Here is a 24,823-nt window from a genome sequence, read left to right as displayed (position 1 = left end):
AGGAAAAAATTCAGAACGTAGATTTGGCCATATTGACGAACATCCCAAACAGTCTTGCCAGTCGGATTTTCGTAGTACACTGAAATTCTGTTACATTCGAAGATGAACAATACGGAATTTGTATTTACTTCGTTGGATAATTTATGAAAATGTAGTGGTTGAAACTCGGGGCGGAGAAAAAAAAAAAAGCTCGTCTTCCACCTTTTTTTCCTTTATTTTTTTGATCACGCTTCATGTGCTGTATTTGCTTCCAAAATTTTCTTATCTCCAGTAACAAGCGAAAGTATTCAGTTGTAATAGGTTTGACCAACATCAAATAGTAATTTTAGAAAATTCCTTAATAAGTAAAGCTAATGATTTGAAATTTGAGCACAATTAAGTCTAAATTACCTGTAAGAAGAAATCTGAAAGAAGTGCAACAACAGCAAAAATGCAGAATTCCTGAATAGCTGGCACCAAAGTGAACAACCCGAAAGTCAAGATTGTGACCTCAGTTAAAAGATTCTTTGTAATAGACCAACCCTCTCGGCTCAGTCCCTGTGCAACACGGATTTTGGCATCCAGATGGGGTGGAGTAGACACTATCTGAAAAAAAGTAAAATTATTACATAGCTAACTTTATTTTTATTTTATTTTCTATTTTTATTTTATTTTATTGTTGTTGTGAAGAAGAATTTCTTACTGGCAAGATGTACAATCTCTAGTTTCTGTAAATTACTATTAAATTTTAATAGCAAACAGTATGATATTAACAAACTCACTCTCATTCTCTTTCTAAGGTCATAATTGTCTGTGTCAAAAAGTACAGATATTCCTGAACAGGTCACAAGAGACGAAGCTGGGTAAAGTGGTTGGGTGAAATGTAGAATATCTTTTAGGCATACAAATAAAAACAGACATATGATAACCATTTGAAATGTACTTTCAGTATTATTATTCTGTTGTCACTGTGTTAAAACATCACTACAAAAGTTAAATGCACATTATTGTTTCTCTTTATAAATTTTGTGAGTACAATCAGATTTTCCAATTCTTCTTTTCCTTGAGCCTTTGTTGCACATCGGTGTACCATTAGCATGCTTATTTATGGATCCAACATGTTTAATTTAAGGGGTAGCTAGGTGTCCTTGCTGTCGCCACCCCTTTACTCCCCCAAGATGGAACACGTGTAGCCAAACTTTCCGCGTGTAGTGTTATTCATAAGGAAGTGAGGAAAGCTTTCAAGAAAACAGCTAGAAACTGCAGGGAGGCTGTCCGGAACACCAACCCTCATTATTAATTTGCTGGGTCAGGGTGTATACGTGGACAAGGAAAAAAAAAATCCCAGATTTCCCGGTTAAAAATACACTTTCTCCTGGGTGAAAACACACTTTTACTGTGTTAAGTAACAGTATATTTTCCACTGGAACTGCAAAACTTATCAATCCTTTGAATGGTTATGTTTTTATACACAGGCATAGAATTTCCCAGCACTCAGGGAAAAAGACACGTTTTGGAAATATCTTTGATGTGCAGCAACATGTACGCTGCACATTTTCGTATTACGAAAGTAGACATTGGTATTCCAACAATCACCGCATGTTACTTTCCGAATAATTGAAATCGAGATTTTGATGCAATTTTGTAAGCAACCATAGCTCATGTCACGTGATCTTGCCAGCCAATGACAGTGCATATTCAGAGCATAGGACACGTGATGTAGTCAGCCAAAAGCAACATCACAGTTAATTAGCACGAACACACACACAAACAGGAAAAGTTAACAATTTAAATTAACATATAAAGTGTTGCTACAAGAAAAGCAAAGCTTTCACATATAATATTGTTCTCCAAGGTTAATAAGCTGCAAGAGAAGCTGAGCTTTCGAAAATAATGTTGATCTTTTTTGCGCGTGTTACACTGTAAGATATATGACACAAACGTGAAAGTAAAATTTTTAATATTGGTATAAATGTCTGATCTTCAGGGTCTGAAATTCTTCTAAACGGCTCATCATCAAAGAGTAAAGAGAGTCAAACGCTCTGTGATTTAAGAAATTCATGGTACACTCTCGCACATAGTTCACCTTATGTAAAAGGATATTACTTTGAAAGCAATGCTTTTCAAACCACAATTCGAAATATTTTCCTATGACCTGTTAGAAATAGGTTCGTTTCAGCAGTTGCCAAAGGGCACAGATAACAGACGACACTGCGCTTGTGCAGCTACCATGACGTAGGAAGCCCGTATGAATGTACGTGTAGAATATTAAAAGATCAGACATCAGAGGACACTCCAACAGCATCAGAATTTTGTAAACCATACTAAAATGTGCACATTTAAAGTGCACTTTGTATGTCCAGATTCCCAATGAAGTAGACCCCAACCTGATATTAAGCTTTTCAGTGTGGTTTTCGGGATGTAAATTTTCTTAGAGCACCAGTACTGTATTAAATTATGTTTCGTTCTTTATTATGGCATAATGCCTTAACGTGCTAGAAGATGAAAACAAGCACTTGAAATACAGCGAACTGTTGAAAATAGCCAGTACTGTGGAATTAAACATTTCATTTGAAATACATTGACTGTCCTGCGAAAATGGTTAATAAAAGTCAAATTTGTTTAGCAAACAGACAAAAATAACTCCATTGTTCTGCAAGGCAATTCATGCTTGACTGTCAGAAAGGAGGAAATAAAATTAAATCTGAAACTAATAACATATTTTAGTCTTCCGTAATTATGTGAATGTATTATAATTTACTTGATAACTCCCGGCCACATATATCCGTTTTGTTTTCATTTGACGTGACAGTAAACAAAGGGGAAACAGCAAATTCACTAAATGTCAACACGGGTCAAATGGAGACTACCCACTATAACTTGGAGTGCTCTGCACTTCAGCCCTGGATCTACGATATTTGCGAACTGGGTTAATACTAAAAAACGGATTTTCAAAAATATGTTCATCTTTTAGCACACATCTTTTCAAGTCTGAAACATAAAACATATGTGTTCAAGGAAATGTAAGACATGTTATTTGGTCTTAAGTGTGCCAAAGTGCAGTACCATGCCCCTTCATACAGCATTCTTCTATCACACGTCACTGTATTTTGCTCTGTGGAATAGAAACGTGTATATTTTGTAATGGATGCCAGCATACTATATTCAGGGACAGTGGAAACTGGCATGTCCTGTGTTGCCTCTTCTGCCAGTTTCACAGCCCGTCCCTCTAGCGGATGGGATTATTTGTAATCGGGAGCACAAGAACTCTTCAGAAAATCTGCACTCTTTACTGTCTATGCTTTGTGTGACATAAAATTAAATATACGATACCTAAAACCAATAAAGACATAAGACAAGCAAGAAAGTACAGATTTCTTCAATTCTTAGCTCCTAGCATTTTTTTCACTCTAATGTTGCTTCAGCTTTACATGGAGTGCTTTCCTTTCTGTGAAAGAATCTATTACCTCATTAAAGTACATCAAACGTTTTGCTACATGAAAAATTGAAGTGTTATCTAGTACTGAAGAAGCTGGTAATACAAATAATACCCAAGACTGGTGTGGTTTCTTGATCTGATGACGTCTATTTTGTCATTGTCTTCTAGATAAAACAAAACAGGCGTTTCTAATATTGCAGCAATTTTCTAACACACAAAAAATTAACGAAACTGTTTTGGCACAAATGGTCACTTTTATAACATGACAGAATATAATTCATGAAGTACCAATATCAAATGCCTATTAGGCCTACTACAAGTAAAAAGATAAATGTTAGAAAATAGTTTCACATTTCATTTGTACGCACCAGTTTCTCAAGCATGAGATCAAGAAGTAGTATTAAGAAGTAGTATTAAGAAATTTTTATGTAAATTTGGGATCGTCTAATTCTTCCATAATATGTGTGATGTCCCCATTTCTTCCCCTTCCTTGTTTTAACAAACGATCTTGTCATCACCAATTCTGTAGTTACTCATGCCACTGTCAAAATTTGTTCGCCGACTAACTTCACTAACCCTGCCGGAATCACGGCTTTAGTTATATCCGGTTAGGTGTTGTTACATGTTCGTACAACACATTTTTCCATTCCTTCCAGAATATAACCGGCTGCTAGCCGGGGACTGTACAACTGGTCTTTACTATGTAGTGATCTCGCCAAAAATTTTCTATCAAAATTTCATTTTCTTGGGTGCACCGAGAAGATAATACATAATCTTTCTCACCAGTTATTCCTGTTATTCGCTTATTTACATTCTGGTACTGTTAATCAATGGATTTTTCTAGTAATTATAACAACGCTGATCATTCGCAAACCCAATCAACGACATAATCAGACAGCAATTAGCATTGATTCGTTCGGCTTTACTCCGCTCAGCTCATATAGCCCCATCCCCTTTTGTCTGCGGAAAGTTTATTTCTAGATGCAACCTGGATTCTTATGACAGAGACATATGAACACTATGCACGCATTCAAAAATCAACTTATGATTCACTCAGAAATCAACTTAAAATGTGTTCAAAAATGTTCAGAAACCAACACGGATGGATTTCAAAATCATATGAATAACCGCAAGACCAACGTGTGCTGGATGCTGGGCACTTTGTGAAACTAGTATTTTTTTCCTCAAGAATACGAATGGTGTGGGTTCCTGTAGTCATGTCCTAGTCCATGAATCATGGGCAACGTATGAGTGGCCAAGTAAGTGGTCCCGACAGTCGGGATACCAGTTACTTTGGAATAAGGCTGGGCATCTCGGACATATTCTGAGGCGTGGTCACCTTTGTGCTCATACGGCAAAGACTACCAAATCCACCGGTTAGTCCCTCAACCGTTAGGGATAAAATCCAATGGGACCTGGGGCAAGTAAGGCTAGCAACCTGCTTCCCTGGTACGATAAATATGATGCTGGCAACCATCAGAGCAAAATGCCTCGGACCTTTGGAGGTGACGGAGTCCCACCTCTAACTGACAAATCAGGGACTCCTAAGATACGACTTGGCAAACAAATGGTACTGAGATGGGGAGCTATTAATATCAATGGGGGCTACTCTGGGAAGAAGGTAGAGATGGCAGAGGCTGCAAGTAAAATGGGGCTGGATGTTTTAGCTGTTAGTGACATTCGGGTAAGGGGTGAGAAAGAAGAGGAAGTGGGAGAATACAAGGTCTACCTGTCAGGAGTCAAAGCAGGAATAGCACAATGGGGCATAGGGCTTTACATCAGGAAAGAAGTGGAACCCAGCAAAGTCGCAATAAGGTATGTAAATGAACGACTGATGTGGATAGATTTGACAGTATCTAGCAAGAAAATTAGGATTGTGTCAGTATATTTGCATTGTGAAGGGACAGATCATGATAAGATGGATAGTTTTTATGAGGCACTCAGTGATGTAGTTGTTAGAGTAAAGGACAAGGACAGTGTTCTGCTCATGGGTGATTTTAATGCCAGGATTGGAAATCTAACAAAGGTATTTAAAGGTTATGGGTAAATTTGGAGAGGATATGGAGGCCTACAGGAACAGGAAACAACTCTTGGATTTCTGTGTCAGTATGGGCTTAGTAATCACAAATTCCTTTTTTAAACATAAGAACATTCACCGGTATACTTGGGAAGGCAGGGAAACCAGATCTGTCATTGACTATATAATAACAGATCAGGAATTGAGGAAGGCTGTGAGGGACACACGTGTATTCAGAGGATTCTTTGATGACACTGATCATTATTTAATCTGCAGTGAAATTGGGATTGTGAGGCCGAAAGTGCAGGAGGTCAGGTCCATATGTAGGAGGTTAAGAGTGGAGAAACTTCAGGATAAGGAAATCAGGCACAAGTACATAACAGCAATCTCAGAAAGGTACCAGTTAGTTGAATGTAGTCAATTACAGTCATTGGAAAAGGAATGGACAAGGTACAGGGACACAGTACTCGAAGTGGCTAAAAAATGTCTTGGAACAGTAGTGTGTGAAGGTAGGATGAAGCAAACAGCTTGGTGGAATGACACAGTCAAGGCAGCCTGTAAAAGGAAAAAGAAGGTGTATCAAAAATGGCTACATACTAGAACTCAGGTAGACAGAGAAAGTTATGTTGAAGAAAGAAACAAAGCCAAACAGATAATTGCAGCATCCAAGAAGAAATCTTGGGAAGACTTTGTAAACAGGTTGGAGACTATGGGTCAAGCTGCTGGAAAACCATTCTGGAGTGTAATTAGCAGACTTCGAAAGGGAGGTATGAAGGAAATGACAAGTATTTTGGACAGGTCAGGAAAACTGCTGGTGAATTCTGTGGATGCCTTGGGCAGATGGAGGGAATATTTTGAAGAGTTGCTCAATGTAGGTGAAAATACGATCAGTAATGTTTCAGATTTCGAGGTAGAATGGGATAGGAAGGATGATGGAAATAGCATCATATTTGAGGAAGTGGAGAAAATGGTCAATAGATTGCAGTGCAATAAAGCAGCTGGGGTGGATGAAATTAAGTCAGAACTCATCAAATACAGTGGAATGTCAGGTCTTAAATGGCTACACAGGATAACTGAAATGGCCTGGGAGTCGGGACAGGTTCCATCAGACTGGACGAAAGCAGTAATCACACCAATCTTCAACATGGAAACAGAAAAGATTGTAACAACTACAGAGGTATCTCTTTAATCAGTGTTGCGGGTAAAATCTTCTCAGGTATTGTTGAAAGGGAAGTGTGAGTATTAGTTGAGGACCAATTGGATGAAAATCAGTGTGGGTTTAGGCCTCTTAGAGGTTGTCAGGACCAGATCTTTAGCTTACGGCAAATAATGGAGAAGTGTTATGAGTTGAACAGGGAATTGTATCTATGTTTTATAGATCTAGAAAAGGCGTATGACCAGGTTCCTAGGAGGAAGTTATTGTCTGTTCTACGAGATTATGGAATAGGAGGCAAACTTTTGCAAGCAATTAAAGGTCTTTACATGGATAGTCAGGCAGCAGTTAGAGTTGATGGTAAATTGAGTTCATGGTTCAGAGTAGTTTCAGGGGTAAGACAAGGCTGCAACCTGTCTCCACTGTTGTTCATATTATTTATGGATCTTATGTTGATAACAATAGACTGGCGGGGTGAGATTAAGATATGTGAACACAAAATAAGCAGTCTCGCATATGCGGATAACTTAGTTGTGATGGCAGATTCGATTGAAAGTTTGCAAAATAATATTTTGGAGCTAGATCAGAAATGTAAGGACTATGGTATGAAGATCAGCATCTCCAAAACAAAAGTAATGTCAGTGGGAAAGAAACATAAACGGATTGAATGCCAAATAGGAGGAACAAAGTTAGAACAGGTGGACGGTTTCAAGTAATTAGGATGCATATTCTCACAGGATGGCAACATAGTGAAAGAACTGGAAGCAAGGTGTAGCAAAGCTAATGCAGTGAGTGCTCAGCTACGATCTACTCTCTTCTGCAAGAAGGAAGTCAGTACCAAGACTAAGTTATCTGTGCACCGTTCAATCTTTCGACCAACTTTGTTGTATAGGAGCGAAAGCTGGGTGGATTCAGGTTACCTTATCAACAAGGTTGAGGTTATGGATATGAAAGTAGCTAGGATGATAGCAGGTACTAATAGATGGGAACAATGGCAGGAGGGTGTCCACAATGAGGAAATCAAAGGAAAACTGGGAATGAACTCTATAGACGTAGCAGTCAGGGTGAACAGGCTTAGATGGTGGGGTCATGTTACACACATGGGAGAAGCAAGGTTACCCAAGAGACTCATGGGTTCAGCAGTAGAGGGTAGAAGGAGTTGGGGCAGACCAAGGAGAAGGTACCTGGATTCGGTTAAGAATGATTTTGAAGTAATAGGTTTAACATCAGAAGAGGCACCAATGTTAGCACTGAATAGGGGATCATGGAGGAATTTTATAAGGGAGCTATGCTCCAGACTGAATGCTGAAAGGCATAATCAGTCTTAAATGATGATGATGATACGAATATGGCGCCTCCTTTTTTCAGTAGCTTCTAGCTGCTTGCTGCGACTGCTTGCACAGCCAACAGCCATCTTCCTGTAGCCATAAGCGGGAGAATCTATTGCTCAAACGCATCTCAGCTGTGCATGCGCATGAGCCCACTCGTAACTGTTAAAAAATCTAATGTAAACAGTTGTGACTTCACACTAATCAGAGGCAATTTGTTGTTATGAAGCATGCACATTCTTCCTAAAGCCTTTGACTCATTTTGCTGTTGGTAGATGCTTGAATGAGCTCTGTGTGTCATTGTTGTATATAGCGCATTTCCTTTGCAGTTATTTTTGTTTTTTTCTCTTGTTTATGTTTAAATGTTGAAGTATTACTCTGCAGTAGCGGGATACAGTAATATCCTTTGTTAGAGTATTGGTTCTTACCAGTAAAAATTACAAAAAATTAACTGAAAACTAAAACAATGAAAAATTGCCAGAAATCTTAAAAATTCCCAGGTTTTACCTGGTTTTCTCCCAGATGAAAAAATTACCAAGTTTTTACTGGGTCTTCTGGTTGTCCCAGGTTGTGGATTAGATCCGGAGCTGGCAAACCTCCCCTCTCCAGAAACGGCACATTAACATGCATGGCTATCTGGTTGGGTAGGATACTTAGATTTTCCAACTCAAAAATAATAATTGAGTAAAACCAGAATTTAATATAGCTAATGGAAATGCTGTGTGGCGAGGGCCTCCCATCAGGCAGACCGGTATGTATGAATAGATCATCTCCTAACATTTATCTATTGCATGTGACCCACATTTTTCGTTACAGATCTTACCAACATTCAATAAACAAAAATTGGAAGATTCAGTTTTAAAAATAAGGAGGTATGAATGATCAAAAAATGTGGCTCATGTTCACTATAATCCTAAGACAACTGATGTGAGAATTTCCCTCTGAAGTCATAATGCTATATAATGGCTACAAGAACATTATCCCAGAACATTTTCTTGAACAGGTGATTCGCATGGTCAGCGCAGCTGATTGGCAAATTGTATTCTAAAACAATGGAAATAAGCATTTTTCACCCAGCCACTTTCACTTTTAACACTGAATTGCAGTTTTTGTTATTCATACCCTAACATTTACACAGTGCTTTTTTGTTTCCATGTCTTTTGAAAAATCACTTTTTCCATTGTGTGACATAGAAATGTCAAGACAGCAAAGGGCACAAAATGCAAACAATGGACCTTTCCTAGACTCAATAATGCGCAGAAACTGTTCCAAATAGTGCTTCATGAAAACAGTTATATTAGTTTCACAATAATTAAAAACGAATCACCGAATCAAAATACTACGACTATGTGATTAAGATGAAATAGCTGCCTACATACGAATAAAGCCTTTCATGGTTTCAGGTAACAAAATAACCCTTACAATCAACCACTCTAAAAACTTGTACAGATTATAAAAATCTTGAATAATAAGTAACTTTATTTAAACACAATGAGAACACACAAACAAGTCCAAATAGAGCACAACCCAGAGTAATATGAGTATACATTATACATAATGCATGGGAAAGAGGAATAATAACAATCCATATACAGATTGTGAGCGACTTCATTATTAAAAACAACGAGTGAAGGATCTCCAACCACTGTCCAAAAAACTGAAATGAGGGATTTTCAAAACAAGTTTCTTAGGTTTGGTGATACTTAGCTAAAAATCTTGAGAAATAATGGCAAAATCAAATGGCGAGAGAAGTAGAAAATCTGGAGTCTCCCACATAAATCGGGAGAGTTGGCAGGTATGCATATGTCGCATATATTGCTCACATCTCACCCCCCCCCCCCCCCCCCCTCCTACTACCAGGTGTCGGATTACAGAAATGCTGTTATAGATTTCTCGTCTCAGGAGCAATAGTGGTGAAACATTTGAGGGAAAACTTGATTTCACATGAATTTCTTTGTCATGTTATAGTATTAACAAATGTGACAAAAAAGAGATTTCAGATTATCTCATTGATCAACACAAACCTTTCATTGTCAGAACCAAAAGTGTTGAGCATAAACAGTCAGTTCAAGAACACAGTATTGTGCAGTACACCTTTAATAGGAAGGTGCTGCGCAAAATTTTGAGAGATGAGTATTTTGAGAGATGAGGAAGAACCGCTATGGTTCGAGAGCTGCCCCAAAAGAAAAGAGCAAATTTAAGCATAGCTAAAGCATCCAAACAAAAGCTGAACAGGAGAACAATTAATGTAAGAGGAGTTGTGCATGAAACATTCATTGAATTCAAAAATAAAATTGTATCTGCCAATCTGAGAGAAACCCCCAAAAATTTTGAACTTTCATTACATCAGTAAATTACATCAGTAAATGGATCAAAGCCACCAGTCCAAACATCCCTTGGTGATACTGACATCAAAACAAAGGATGAAGTGGGAAGGCCAAAATATTAAATGCCTTTTTCCAAAACCGTTTCACTGAGGACAATTGGGCAGCAGTTCTTCTTTTAAATAGTCGCACAAATGTCAATATGACAGATATCGAAAAATGGGACCATGAAATAGCAATTCAGCTAATTGTGCAACAAACAAAAGAAACACCATTGGGTCCAATGGGGTACCTAAAGGATTACACACACACACACACACACACACACACACACACACAGCCACTGTCTTCAGGCGCTGGGGCCATGATTGTGGCTGCATTTCCAATCTGCTGGGGTGAGTGGTGGGGTAAGAAGACAGCATGGAGTGGTGTGGGGGAGGGATGGCACGATACAGGTTGGGGGAAGATACTGTGCTGATTGTGTGAGCATGCAGGATGTGGTAGAGACATGATAGGGCTGCTAGTTGCAGTGTTGGGAGATCATGCAAGTGGGGATGGGGGCATTCATAATGGTGGAGTAGAGGGTGGGAGGGGGGGGGGGGGGCTAGAGAAAGGGAAAGCACTAGTAGGTGTGTGCTGATGAGACAGATGTCTGTAGTGCTGGACTGGGAGCAGGGAAGTGGATAGGTAGACAGACAAGGACTAGCGGCATTCGTTTTCATTGTTCCTGTTCACAACTGAATCTCTTCTACATGCTGAGTAGTGATCTATCTTTTCAGTACTCTCATTCCACCTCAGACTTTCCCACTGTTTGAAAGAACAGCTTCAACCCTTCTGCATCTAAATCTCGTCATTCCTTTCCCTTCATCCTTCTTCCTTTCCCTTCAACCCTTTTGCAAGAAAAAGCCATTAGCTTCAAAAACTCACATATTTACACATCTTTTCTGTGTTTTCTCCTGTTCTGCTCGGTGAGTAGATTTTTTATCTACCCACACTGTATTTTCAAGTAAAGAGGACACACTCTAATTTGACAAATCTTATAACAGGATAAACTGAATGATCAAGAGTATCAGAACCACGAAGACCACACTATGGTTGAAACCAAACTGAAAGAGGACATTAGAAAGTGTGGAAAATTTTGCACTTAATAAGAAGATAAAATTTGAACTTGCAAAGAAGAAGAAAGCTTTCCTGATAGTACATGTTATGCTGAGCAAAAAGATAGGGGAAGTAGTCAGAACCTTCTATATTTAAAATTTACTGGCTGTTTCATTATAGTGATTATAAACTTTCAGGAGATACAGAGTACATCTAGACAAAGGAAAATCACATTGCAATGAATGTTTAGAAATACTTTCCTGGAATGGTAGTGACGACACAAGACACAAGACAGGAAGGATATGAACAGGGCAGTAGAACATGTTTATTATGCTTAGTCCAGCAGAAACCAAGACATAAGAACAAAAACAGACAACGATAGTCACCAACAAAGGTGTTCGAAATTATGACCCCTGACCATGACACAAGACTCACATCTATGGCAGATGGAAGATGTGAAGTTCTGGAGAATACTAGCCATGTCCTGGACTTCTCCAGCAGCTGCCGTAATGTGTGTGAGTTCCTCAGCACTATTCATGGGGTTTCATACACCAGTGTCTTGACGTAGCTCCAGAAAAAGTAGTTACGGCCAGTGAGGCCTGGCAATCTCACTGACCAAGGCACTGGACCTACCTGCCATTCCAATATTGATGATACTTTGCATTCAGGTGACAATGCTCATCGAGGCTGTAATGCGACGGGCCCCCAGCAAGCGGAAACCATATGGCAGAAAGCATCACAGCGGGTATGTGTGTGTCCTCCAAAAGCTGCAGCTATACTTGAAGACAGAAGAGATAGGTTGCTCCTCTCCAATGTTGGGGCAACAAATATGGCCTGACAAGACAATCCCCAATGACGCTGGTCCATACATTAACTGACAAACACCTCTGGGTGGGTTCTTGTTGCATGTGGGTTCTCCTTCAATCAAACAGGTGTGTTATGTGGGTTAAACATTTCCTCCAATGTTACGGTTGCCTCATCAGTGAACAAAATGGTGGGTGAAAATAGGCATCTGTTGAGTGTATCTGTAAATATCACCATGCAAAGGCCACTTGTGGAGCAAAGCTGTCTTAATCCAGCAACTGCACGCACTGGGTGTTAAACAGGTATATAGCATTGTCATGCAGGATCTGCCAGATACTGCAGTCGAAAATCCAGACACGACTGGCGATAGCACTAGTAATGGCACAGGAATCGTTTGGTACCAGCCCCAGCACAAGCTCCTGATTGGCTACTATTGTTACTGTTCACTCGTGCTGTTGTCTCCCCTCAATGATGGTTCCCTTTCGGGCAACCTCCTGTACAAGTGTGCGAAGAAGGCATGACAGGGAGTTTTCCTTGTGGGGTAACTTTGTGTGTACAGCTGCCTTGCACCTCACCTACTGCAATCGGCAGTCCCATATACCAGATGCACATCAGTGAGCTCCACATTTGTATGATGTACCATTCTGCTTCCACTATGTCAGCAGGTGAAATGAAGCTCCCCAGTGAGTGCGACTGAACAACTGTGCAGACGCAGAGGCTGCATTATCTAATGATGTGGTGTACGTAGCGCCATTACCACATGCCCCAGCCCTTCTGTCCCAACATTTTAGCTGTACTAAGCACACATACAATCCATAATTGAACAATGTAATAGACATGGAAATCACCAATTCATGTTTTAAAGCCTTTATCTTTAAATTCATAATGGGTTTAGGGCTAACAAATGCCCATCATCAGATGCACATCATTAAGTGCCGTGCCCCCAAGTGCCACAACGCTGGGTAGAATGGAGGCGACCACTGCAAGTGAGTGCAAAGCACAGAAAGCTGCTCCAAGTTCCACGAGATAGCACACGGATAATTGCACCTGATGATGGGCTTTTGTTAGCTCGAAACTGGCCGCAAATTTAAAAATGAAGGTCTTATAACTGAAGCAGTGACTTCCACATCTATCTACTAAGCACAATAAACATTTCTCGCCCTGTTTGTGTGCTTACTTCCTTGTGTTTAGTGCTGTCACTATAGTGCCAGGGTAGTGTTTCCGACTATGTGATGCTACATGATTTTCCATCATCCAGGAGTACTCTACCTCTCCTGAAAGTTTGTAACCACTGTGCTGAAACACTCTGAAACTTTCTTGCGCATATTAGTGAATTCTATATACAGGATTGTTGTAATTTAACTTTCACTACTCGAGAGGGCTCCTTGAAAAACTAAGTGCTTGTAGGACAATGAAACTTCGTTGAAATATTTGCAGGGACATGGCGGAAGAGAAATAACACATAAACCATTGAAAGAAACACGTCTTAATTTCTTTATGAGAAGGCAACATTTGTTAAATGTGTACTACATTTACATTCTAGTTTACAAACATTGCTGAGTGTGATGACCATCTGCATCCACAACAACTTGGAATTGCACTATACATTTCTCTACTGCTGTCTGAAACACCTCACTTGGGATGTTGGCCATTTCCAGAAACGCTCCAAGTGAACCCTCCCTAGGCCTTTCTTGGAGTACTTCTGCGTGAAGACCAAGTGAACCTTCCCTAGGCCTTTCTTGGAGTACAAATTCGTGTCACCTCACTTGGAAGCTTGTCACACTCTCTGAGGAATGTGAGTTGTTACAAACGGGAAACCAGGCTCAGATAATAGAACTACAGTTAGGAAAGTGTGCGATTCAACCTTTTGACTAATCTTCAACCTCCACCATGTGTTAATGTGCACTGATAAACCTTGTACTTCAGGAAACCCAACAGCCAGGAATCACATGGGTTCAAATCTCACGCTGTTAGTGGCTACACAGTTTGGAACGATTGGCCAATGATTTGGTTTTTCGGAACGTGTTACAGAAGAACCAAGTGATATCACGAGCAAAATGGGGTGGAGCTCTCTTGTGCATCAAATCAGTTGATTCTAAAATACCTCTCTGCCACAGAGCAGGGATTACATGTTGGCGAAACAGATCACAGTAATGTGTGCTGTTCACACTGCAAGTCCTTGGGGACAGAGTTCCTCCTATGTCACCATACACTACTAACAACACAATCCTGCAGTGCACAATCTGTACATCATTCCTATGAAGTTGGGTAAGCATACGGTAAATAGTTTTCCGTCTACATTGGCTCAAGTGGAGAAAGTTTAATTAAAACTACCCTTCATACACATGGATATTTTTTTCTTCATCACATTAGAACTGCAACACTGTAGTGAGTGATTTATGTACCCCTTGCCCTGACGCTCTGTTGGGAGCAAGCTTAAGTTCATTTTGTGACAGGTCATTACCTATGCTAATGGAGTGTTCTGTAGTCTGAAAGCTCTGCAAGTTTAAGTATTATATCTGGCTTTGTGTTTTAACATGAATAACTCTGAAGTACTGGACTTCCCTTGTAAGTACATTGTAATATAATATTCTATTATGCTTTTCATATTTCTGATGATTTTTTTTTCATTAAAACACTGTTGCATTTTTAGAATACATTATTTGCTATTTTTTCAATTATAGTCCAGTTAGAAATGGTTTTCTACACATTCAACACTGAGGATGTGGATGGGGAGCACATCCGGAAACTATTAAAAAGCATCGTTCAATAGGCCTTGGACAATATGTTCCAAGCAAGGTTTTAAGGGGTGAAACAATCCACCATGGTTTAATAACCATGTTGGAAAGCTGCAACATAAACAAAAGGCGTTTCACATTGGATTCAAGAGAAGAAAAAACATAGCTAACAAACAAATGCCGAACAAAGTGAAAATGAGCATACGGAAAGCAATGAGAGAAGCATTTAATGTCTTTGAAAGCAAAATTTTATCAACTAATCTGACTAAAACCCCTAAGAGATTTTGGTCTGACGTAAAATGACTATGCAGTTCTAAAGCAACTATCTATTAATTCACTCGGTGACTGGCACCGAAACAAAGAAGATTGAAACACTGAATTCAGTCTTCCAAAATCATTTCACTTTGGATGATCGTAATAAGGTCCCACCTTTCAGTTATTGTACGAATGTCACACTGACAGATATTGACAAAACTGAGTGCAGAACAGAAAAACAACTACAATCGTTTAGTACAAGAATGGCACCCAGAACAGCTGAAATACTTGTAAGATTCTACAAAGATTACACTTCTAGCATGTGCTTATTATAGCTCAGTGGAGCAATGAAGGGAACCTAGTGACTGGAAAAATGTGCACGTCATTCTCGCTTTCAAGAGGAGTCATGGGACAGATGCACATGATTGTAGCCTACATCATTGACGTCAATCTGTTGTAGAATTGTGGAACATGTTTTGTGCTCAAAAACCAAAATGATTTTGGAGAATGAAAATCTCCTCTATAAAAACATGGATCCTGTGCAACTCAGCTCACTCTGTTCCTAGACGGACATATGATCACAAATGAAGTGGGTGATGGCTTACCAGTAGAAGTGGTAGATACATTTGAAATGCATGCTACTTTTCACAACAAAATAGATACATCAGATCTGAAACTATAGAAAATACTTCTGAAGAACCAAAACAGTACAAGAAGAAACTTATAATCAAATGGCTGAAGTGTGCCACAAATTATACTGACACTCCTAAAAACTGCGAAGCTAGACGTATCGAAGAAATAAAAAGTATGTTTGTGAGTTTGACACTCGTACAAATGTTTTAACTATTCGGAACAAATTTTGCATGAAATACTAGGGTTTTCAATCAAATATGCTCAAAGTGAAAACAATCACATATCTGCTATATCATGTACTAACTTGAAACATATATTGGTATCCTTATACATGCAGTATATGCATGTAAGAAAAAAAAAATTCCTGGATTTTCCCCAGATTTTCCAGTTAAAAATACACTTTTTCCCCACGTGAAAATACTCTACTCCCCATGAGAAAGTACATTTTTCCCATGTTGAATCACAATATACCTCCCCTTGGAGCTGTAGAAAACAATGCATTTTGCAAATATCTTTATTGCACGTTGTGTTACAGAGGTATACATATAAATTCCACCAAATACAGTACGGCAGCTTCCCAAACACTGAAATTAAGATTGTGCCTGCTTTTCTTAGCCAACCATAGCTCATGTGATGTGATGTGATCTCCCCAGGCAATGACAGCAAATATTCAGAGCACAGGACAGGTGGAGAAGTCAGCCAATAATAACATCACTCTCAAGTAGTGCAAACACACAAACAGGAAAAGTTAATGGTTTAAGTTCATATAAGTGAAGTATAGTGACAAATAAAGCTAAGCTTTCACATATAATTTTTTCAAAAATTTTTTGCTGTGTGGTATCTATGACACTTTCTCAGATAAGAAAGCTAACTATCCAAGATAATGGTACACACTTCTCCTGCACCATTGTTCTTCCTAACATCATTTTCTTTGCCTGTGCCTGCTCACCCTCTGCCCTCTCCCCATTTAAAATCAATCATGTTAAAATGCGTGCCATAATTCACTTCACTGCTCGGCACCTTACTTATGAACTGGCAGAAACTGAAGGACTTTAGGCTGTTAATGCTTTTTATCTGACCACTTTGATGATAACAACAATTATTCTATTTCAAAGTGAGTTATGAAGCAGTTTCTAGTTCACTGCAAGAACTAACTCGGGGAATATATTTTCATATGATGTTTACCATTTTATGTATATGTCTCACTTTCACCATCATCTATGTATGATAATAAGCACAAAGTGAGTGTGTGTGTGTGTGTGGGGGGGGGGGGGGGGGGGGGGACTACGTGAGACACTTTTAACCTACATTGCAGTGTCATGCATCAATCCCAGTTAATGAGAAAAAAGTAGTTACTGATAACTAACATAATCAATATTAGAGTCGTATATGAAGGTTGACTGAAAAGTAATGCCTCCACCATCATAACTCTTCAACAGTTGGCAGCATTGGTATGTGGCAGGTACAGGCTTATTCTGTAGCCTCTTCTCTACAGCTCCAGTTAATGGGAAGCCTTAGCATTGAACAGTTGTGTTGTTACAGTGTAAAGTATGGAACCCTGCACAAATGGTTGGTTAATGCGATTTAAGCAAGGTGCAGGTCATTGAATTCTTGACAGCAGAAGGTGTCACCCCAAAGGAGATTCATCGGAGAATGAAAGCAGTTTATGGTGCGTGTGTTGATGCGAGTACTATGTGCCATTGGGCAAGTAAGTTTAAAGATGTTGAGGCAAGAACATCTGACCTGCGTGACAAACAAAGAGTTGGATGTCCTGTGACAACAACCACTGAGTTTCACATGCAAAATGTAGACAGACTGAGTCAGGACGATCGTCGTATCACTCAGAGAGAAACCGCAAGCACAATCGGCATTTCACAAGAACGTAAGGGTCACATTATTGCTTTGCTTGGTTATTGGAAGATCTGTGCACAATGGGTACCCCAGATGCTGACTCCTGAAATGAAAGCACAGACATGAAATTTTCCAGGAACTCCTCCCGCATTAGAAGGATGAAGACGCACAGTACTCACATCAACACAATCACCATTAACTGTTTTCATTCTGTGATTAATCTCCTTCGGGGTGACACCTTCTACTGTCAAGAATTCAATGACTGCACGTTGCTTAAATCGCATTGACTGACTGACTGCGCAGGGTTTCATACTTTACACTGTAACAACACAACTGTTCAATGCTAAGGCTTGCTGCCAACTGGAGCTGTAGAGAAGATTCTACTGAACAACCAGTACCTGCCACATACCAATGCTCCCAACTGTTGAAGAGTTACGAAGGTAGAGGCATTACTTTTCAGTCAACCCTCATAAAACTATGATAGTAGTAATGATTTTCTAATAGTAATTTAGTATCATTACTGAAACACAATAAAATGCTTTTGGTTTTTACCTCTCAGAAAATTTCGCCTGTCTTTAGTTTCTTACAGCAAAATAATGGAGACATGTCTCTTCTGACAGACCACAGTTTCTTACATATCAGTTCTTTGTGCAGTAACAAATAAGTCAATAAGTTGAGGAGAAGCACAGTAAATATCTCTGTTAGGGCAATAACCTTTATTCAGAAAGGTTTCACCAGTGTCTCTATTATCAGAATTAAGTGTGGCATTTCTTGATACATTTTGTCAAATTCTGTTCCTTTTCCTTCATATATGTCGCCTTCCTAAAGCATCCAATTTTTGTCAATATTTACATCATTTCTCATGTGCAAAAGCTTTTTTAATTCGGTGTTGGGGTATTCAGTAAAGATTAAATGCAGTTTAGCTTCAGCTAAGGATGGTTCACACGGAATTATCAGAAAAAGTTGAGGTGCTTTTTCATATCTGTGTGTATATACAGGGTGTTACAAAAAGGTACGGCCAAACTTCCAGGAAACATTCCTAACACACAAAGAAAGAAAATATGTTATGTGGACATGTGTCCGGAAACGCTTACTTTCCATGTTAGAACTCATTTTATTACTTCTCTTCAAATCACATTAATCATGGAATGGAAACACACAGCAACAGAACGTACCAGCGTGACTTCAAACACTTTGTTCCAGGAAATGTTCAAAATGTCCTCCATTAGCGAGGATACATGCATCCACCCTCCGTCGCATGGAATCCCTGATGCACTGTTGCAGCCCTGGAGAATGGAGTATTGTATCACAACCGTCCACAATATGAGCACGAAGAGTCTCTAGATTTGGTACCCGGTTGTGTAGAAAAGAGCTTTCAAATGCCCCCATAAATGAAAGTCAAGAGGGTTGAGGTCAGGAGAGCATGGAGGCCATGGAATTGGTCCGCCTCTACCAATCCATCGGTCACCAAATCTGTTGTTGAGAAGCGTACAACCACTTTGAGTGAAATGTGCAGGAGCTCCATCGTGCATGAACCACATGTTGTGTCGTACTTGTAAAGGCACATGTTCTAACAGCACAAGTAGAATATCCCATATGAAATCATGATAACGTGCTCAATGAGCGTAGGTGGAAGAACATGCAGCCCAATCAAGACATCACCAACAATGCCTGCCCAAACGTTCACAGAAAATCTGTGTTGATGACGTGATTGCACAATTGCGTGCAGATTCTCGTCAGCCCACACATGTTGATTGTGAAAATTTACAATTTGATCACGTTGGAATGAAGTCTCATCCGTAAAGAGAACCTTTGCGCTGAAATTAGGATTGACACTTTTTTTGGATGAACCATTCGCAGAAGTGTACCCGTGGAGGCCAATCAGCTGCTGATAGTGCCTGCACACGCTGTACATGGTACAGTAACAACTAGTTCTCCCGTAGCACTCTCCATACAGTGACGTGGTCAACGGTACCTTGTACAGCAGCAACTTCTCTGATGCTGACATTAGGGTTATCATCAACTGTATGAAGAATTGCCTCATCCATTGCAGGTGTCCTCGTCGTTCTAGGTCTTCTCCAGTCGCGAGTCCCAGGCTGGAATGTTCCGTGCTCCCTAAGACGCTGATCAATTGCTTCAAACGTCTTCATGTCGGGACACCTTCATTCTGGAAATCTGTCTCGATACACACGTACCGCACCACGGCTATTGTCCCGTGCTAATCCATACATCAAATGGGCATCTGCCAACTCTGCATTTGTAAACATTGCACTGACTGCAAAACCACGTTCGTGATGAACACTAACCTGTTGATGCTACGTACTGATGTACTTGATGCTAGTACTGTAGAGCAATGAGTCGCATGTCAACACAAGCACCGAAGTCAACATTACCTTCCTTCAATTGGGCCAACTGGCAGTGAATCAAGGAAGTACAGTACATGCTGACGAAACTAAAATGAGCTCTAACATGGAAATTAAGCGTTTCCAGACACATGCCCACATAACATCTTTTCTTTATTTGTGTGTGAGGAATGTTTCCTGAAAGTTTGACTGTACCTTTTTGTAAATGTCCACATAACATCTTTTCTTTATTTGTGTGTGAGGAATGTTTCCTGAAAGTTTGACCGTACCTTTTTGTGACACCCTGTATATCAAGTCATTGCCAAAGCACTGATCCACATGAGGCACGAGATCATCCACACAATTGTTCACTAGATGAACAAAAAGAATTTCCTATCAACAAAAATCTTGGAGAAATTGGGTAGAGCACAGCAGATATACCAATGATGAGCACTTGCCAAAATGTCAGCTGACAAACTGTGGTCACTTAAAGAGTCTCCAATGACGTAACGTAACTTTCATCATCATTTTCTGAGCCGCTAAATTCAGTGTCAAACCCACGTTCATTATTGCTATCGATTTTCAAATGCACTGTCAAAACAAAAACATAGGACAGAGGCTGAGAGTGTGTATATACACTATGTGATCGAAAGTATCCCCAGACACCTGGCTGAAAATGACTTACAAGTTCATGGTGCCCTCCATCAGTAATGTTGGAATTCAATATGGTGTTGGCCCGCCCTTAGCCTTGATGACAGCTTCCATTCTTGCAGGCATACATTCAATCAGATGCTGGAAGGTTTCTTGGGGAATGGCAACCCATTCTTCATGGAGTGCTGCGCTAAGGACAGGTATCGATGTCGGACGGTGAGGCCTGGCACGAAGTCGGCATTCCAAAACATCCCAAAGGTGTTCTATAGGATTCAGGTCAGGACTCTGAGCAGGCCAGTCCATTACAGGGATACTATCATCGTGGAAAAAAATCTGCACAGGCTGTGCATTATGAACACATGCTTTATCACGTTGGAAGAAGCAATCGCCGTCCCCGAATTCCTCTCCAACAGTGGAAAGCAAGAAGGTGCTTAAAACATCAATGTAGGCCTGTGCTTTGATAGTGCCATTCATAACAACAAGGGGTGCACACCCCCTCCATGAAAAACATGACCACACCGTAACACCACTGCCTCTGAATTTTACTGTTAGCACTACACACGCTGGCAGATGACGTTCACTGGGCATTCGCCATACCCGCACCCTGCCATTGGATCGCCACATTGTGTACCGTGATTTGTCGCTCCACACAATGTTTTTCCGCTGTTCAATCATCCAACGCTCGTGCACCTTCCACCAAGTGAGGCGTCATTTGGCATTTACCGGCGTGATGTGTGGCTTATGAGGAGCCACTCGACCATGAAATCCAAGTCTTCTCAACTCACACCTAACTGTCATAGAACTTACAGTGGACCCTGAAGCAGTTTGGAATTACTGTGTGATGCTCTGGACAGATGTCTGCCTATTACACATTACGACCATCTTCAAATGTCTGCGGTCTCTGTTAGTCAACAGACAAGGTCGGCCTGTATGATTTTGTGCTGTACATGTCCCCCCATGTTTCCACTTCACTATCACGTTGGAAACAGTTGACCTAGTGATGTTTAGGAGTGTGTTAGTCTCACGTACAGACATATGACAAAAGTGACACCCAATCACCTGATCACGTTCGAAGTCTGTATGTTCCATGGAGTGCCCCATTCTGCTCTTTTACAATGTTTAAAGACTACTGAAGTCGCAGATATGGAGTACCTGGCAGTAGGTGGCAGCACAACGCACTTCATATGAAAAACGTTTGTTTTTGGGGGTGTCCGGATGCTTTTGATCACATAGAGTAATGTTTTATTTTACAGCTTGTTCTTAAGCTGTCCATGTAAACTCAGGATTCTTACAGTTTATGTCAAAAACTTTGTTATGTTGTTAAGAAAGCTGACTGGCAGATGATATGAGCAGAGTTGAGGTTACAAATAGCACAAGTCTTCATTTTTGTTTCCCCATTATCCACAATCAGAGTGGGTTGGGAAATTTAAGGTACTTATCCACTTCCACCTGTCTTCCACAATTCTTCTTCTTAGTCTTCTTTAGCTGTTTTGGTCCCATCCACATTCCTCGTTCTTAAACTGGTCTTTAGTGAGTCAGTCCATCTTGCTACAAGTCTTGCCCTCAAATTTGGCATCCATCATTTGTTTTGATATTCCTCCATCTTCCATTCTCTTTACATGTTCAAACCATCTTACCTGTTCTTCTCAAATCTACCATTCAGCTTTTCTACTCCAATTTTGTTCATAATATCCTCATTTCTAACTCTCTCTCTCCTAATTTTCCCTAACATGCTTCTTAGGTATGTCATTCCACTGGGTTGGATGCTGCTCTTTTTTAGTCATTGTCCAGGTCTCTGATGCATGTGTCAATATGCGTATAAAGTATATCTTGTCCGCTACTTCATCCCTTACCCAGACTAAGCTCAGTTACTGATAAAATGGGTTGCTCTGTTGTACCCTTGATTCCAAACCATGCCCACTGTGATGGTAGATAACTTCTGCCTCGATTTTTGCATTCATCATCATCAGCATCATCACATTTCCTAGATATTAAAAGTTATCCATAATTTCTGCCAGCAGCAGCTCCAAGCACAGGGCCTCACCTTCCAAATGGTGAAGAAAGAGGAGGAGGAGGAGGAGGAGGAGGAGGAGTAACAACCTCATTAAAAATGCTCAAGTCCATCTAGCACTCCATCTGGTAGTACAATGTAAGGGGGACCTTGTCACAGTAATAGAAGAAGAAAGTCGATGTTTTTGAAAGCAGAAGAGAATACGAAAGTCTCAACAATGAAAAAAGGGGAAGAACTGTCTTTGTATCCTATTACCTGTAGCCTCTGTGATTCATAGGAGTGGCTATAATGGTTGTAGCGTCTTTACTTCACAGAGTGGCTATAAAGGTGTATATTCTCCATGTTAGAAGCAGTCTAAACCTATGCTGGCAGTAGCTCTAAAATACCATTTGGAGTGGCCTAAATATGGAACAATACTTCAAATAATACTACTGGACACTGGATATAAGAGTCTTTTAATGATGAAGAAATACAACATGTTCAAAGAAAAGCAATATTATAGTTCAATTCTTTTATCTTGGCGGCTCGCGCATGCCCGCCCGGACGCGGGAGATTGCTGTGTAGCTGGTTGCACACGACGCACGCGCCAATAGAAGCAGCGCCATAGCTTAGCATAGTTCGCAAGCTTACATTTAGGGGGGAGCGCGCAGTTCATGAAGTAAAGCCACCACGGCCGCATTAACCCTTTTGCTGCTACAAAGGATGTGCTCCCTGCATTCTACGTTGTGCGCGATTTTGTCACTGCACTGCTTGCCTGTGCAGACACATCGTGTTCCGACTGCTTTGACACACTTATCAGTCGATTCAACAAAAACAATTTGGCCCAAAATTTAGATTTTTACACATCTTCTTGACTGATACCTTCCTCCCATGAATGACTTAATTTTGTTTCGATGTTGAACATAGTTATTATGCAGCATTAAATATAGTAAACCATTGCACGAAATTTTGAAGAGTTTGCAGAGGTAATAGTCCATAGAGTATACTTTCCGTATGATCGATTTCAGTTGCCACAATGTTGAGAATGAAATGTGGACAAGATACCTAAATTTCATATAAAATTTACTGTATAACAATATCTCATTTAAGTACCACATAGGTGTCGTATGTAATATTGAGAAATATTGCGTCTTTCGTGACTGTAACAAAAGTTTTATTTACACTGAGCACATTTGCCTTTATTTTAAAGCACTTCAGTCAATCAAAAGGAAGTAGACAAAATACATTAAACAAAACTGTGGACTTACAAAAACATTAGGACTTGAATATTCCGTCAATCAGTGAAGTGCTCTGAGCTGTTTCAAATATAATTTTTGTGTGTGGCACACACAAATATAATTTATTTGCTAAAACACTGATCAGCCAATACAAACGTTGAATATTGTGTTACCGCAGCACAAAACTACGAAAGGTGACTTAGCAATGGAGGAGATTAGAGATTAGATTAGATTAATACTTGTTCCATAGATCATGAATACGACACTTCGTAATGATGTGGAACGTGTCAGGTTAATAAAAGATGTCTGTACAAGAAATTACATTACACAAAATATTGCATGACACTAATGATTAAGTTTTTTTTTTTTTACTTAGTTTATATCTAAAAATTCTTTTAATTTATTTTTAAATGTTAGTTGGCTATCTGTCAGGCTTTTGATGCTGTTTGGTAGGTGCCCAAAGACTTTTGTGGCAGCATAATTTACCCCTTTCTGTGCCAAAGTCAGACAAAATACTGTCCACTGATGAGGCTTCAAAAGAGAGAAACGCGTCTGGTATAAATAAGTCGGTTATTACAGTTGCAGAAGAGGAATATATTTCAGTACCACTGGTAAATCTGCGACTGTGGAACAAAAACAAGAAAGAGAACACAAGCACCATTGTGTAAGTGCCATACATTTCATTGATTGAAGTGCTTTAAAATAAAGCCAAACGCATCCGGTGTAAATAAAACTTTTGTTACAGTGGCAAAAGACGGAATATTTCTCAATATTACATACGACACCTATGTGGTACTTAAATAAAATGAGATATTGTTATACAGTAAATTTTATATGAAATTTAGGTACCTTGTCCACATTTCATTCTCAACATTGTGGCAGCTAAAATCGACCATACGGAAAGTATACACTATGGACTTATACCTCTGCAAACTCTTCAAAATTTCGTGCAATGGTTTACTACATTTAATGCTGCATAATAA

General features: G+C 39.8%; 1 protein-coding gene across 5 annotated transcripts in view; it reads right to left on the bottom strand.

Annotated features, from left to right (window-relative positions):
- The window catches only part of LOC126332472 (sterol regulatory element-binding protein cleavage-activating protein), a 298,242-nt gene that overhangs the window by 153,815 nt on the left and 119,604 nt on the right, over positions 1 to 24,823 (bottom strand). For all 5 annotated transcript variants that reach the window (XM_049996613.1, XM_049996609.1, XM_049996612.1 and 2 more), the window contains exon 9: positions 391 to 585. In XM_049996613.1, the coding sequence (XP_049852570.1) occupies positions 391 to 585 (195 nt within the window). The remainder of the gene's footprint in view (positions 1 to 390; positions 586 to 24,823) is intronic.

Source organism: Schistocerca gregaria, chromosome 2 (assembly GCF_023897955.1).
Source record: "Schistocerca gregaria isolate iqSchGreg1 chromosome 2, iqSchGreg1.2, whole genome shotgun sequence".
NCBI lineage: Eukaryota > Metazoa > Arthropoda > Insecta > Orthoptera > Acrididae > Schistocerca > Schistocerca gregaria.
This window is presented reverse-complemented; position numbering and strand designations above follow the sequence as displayed.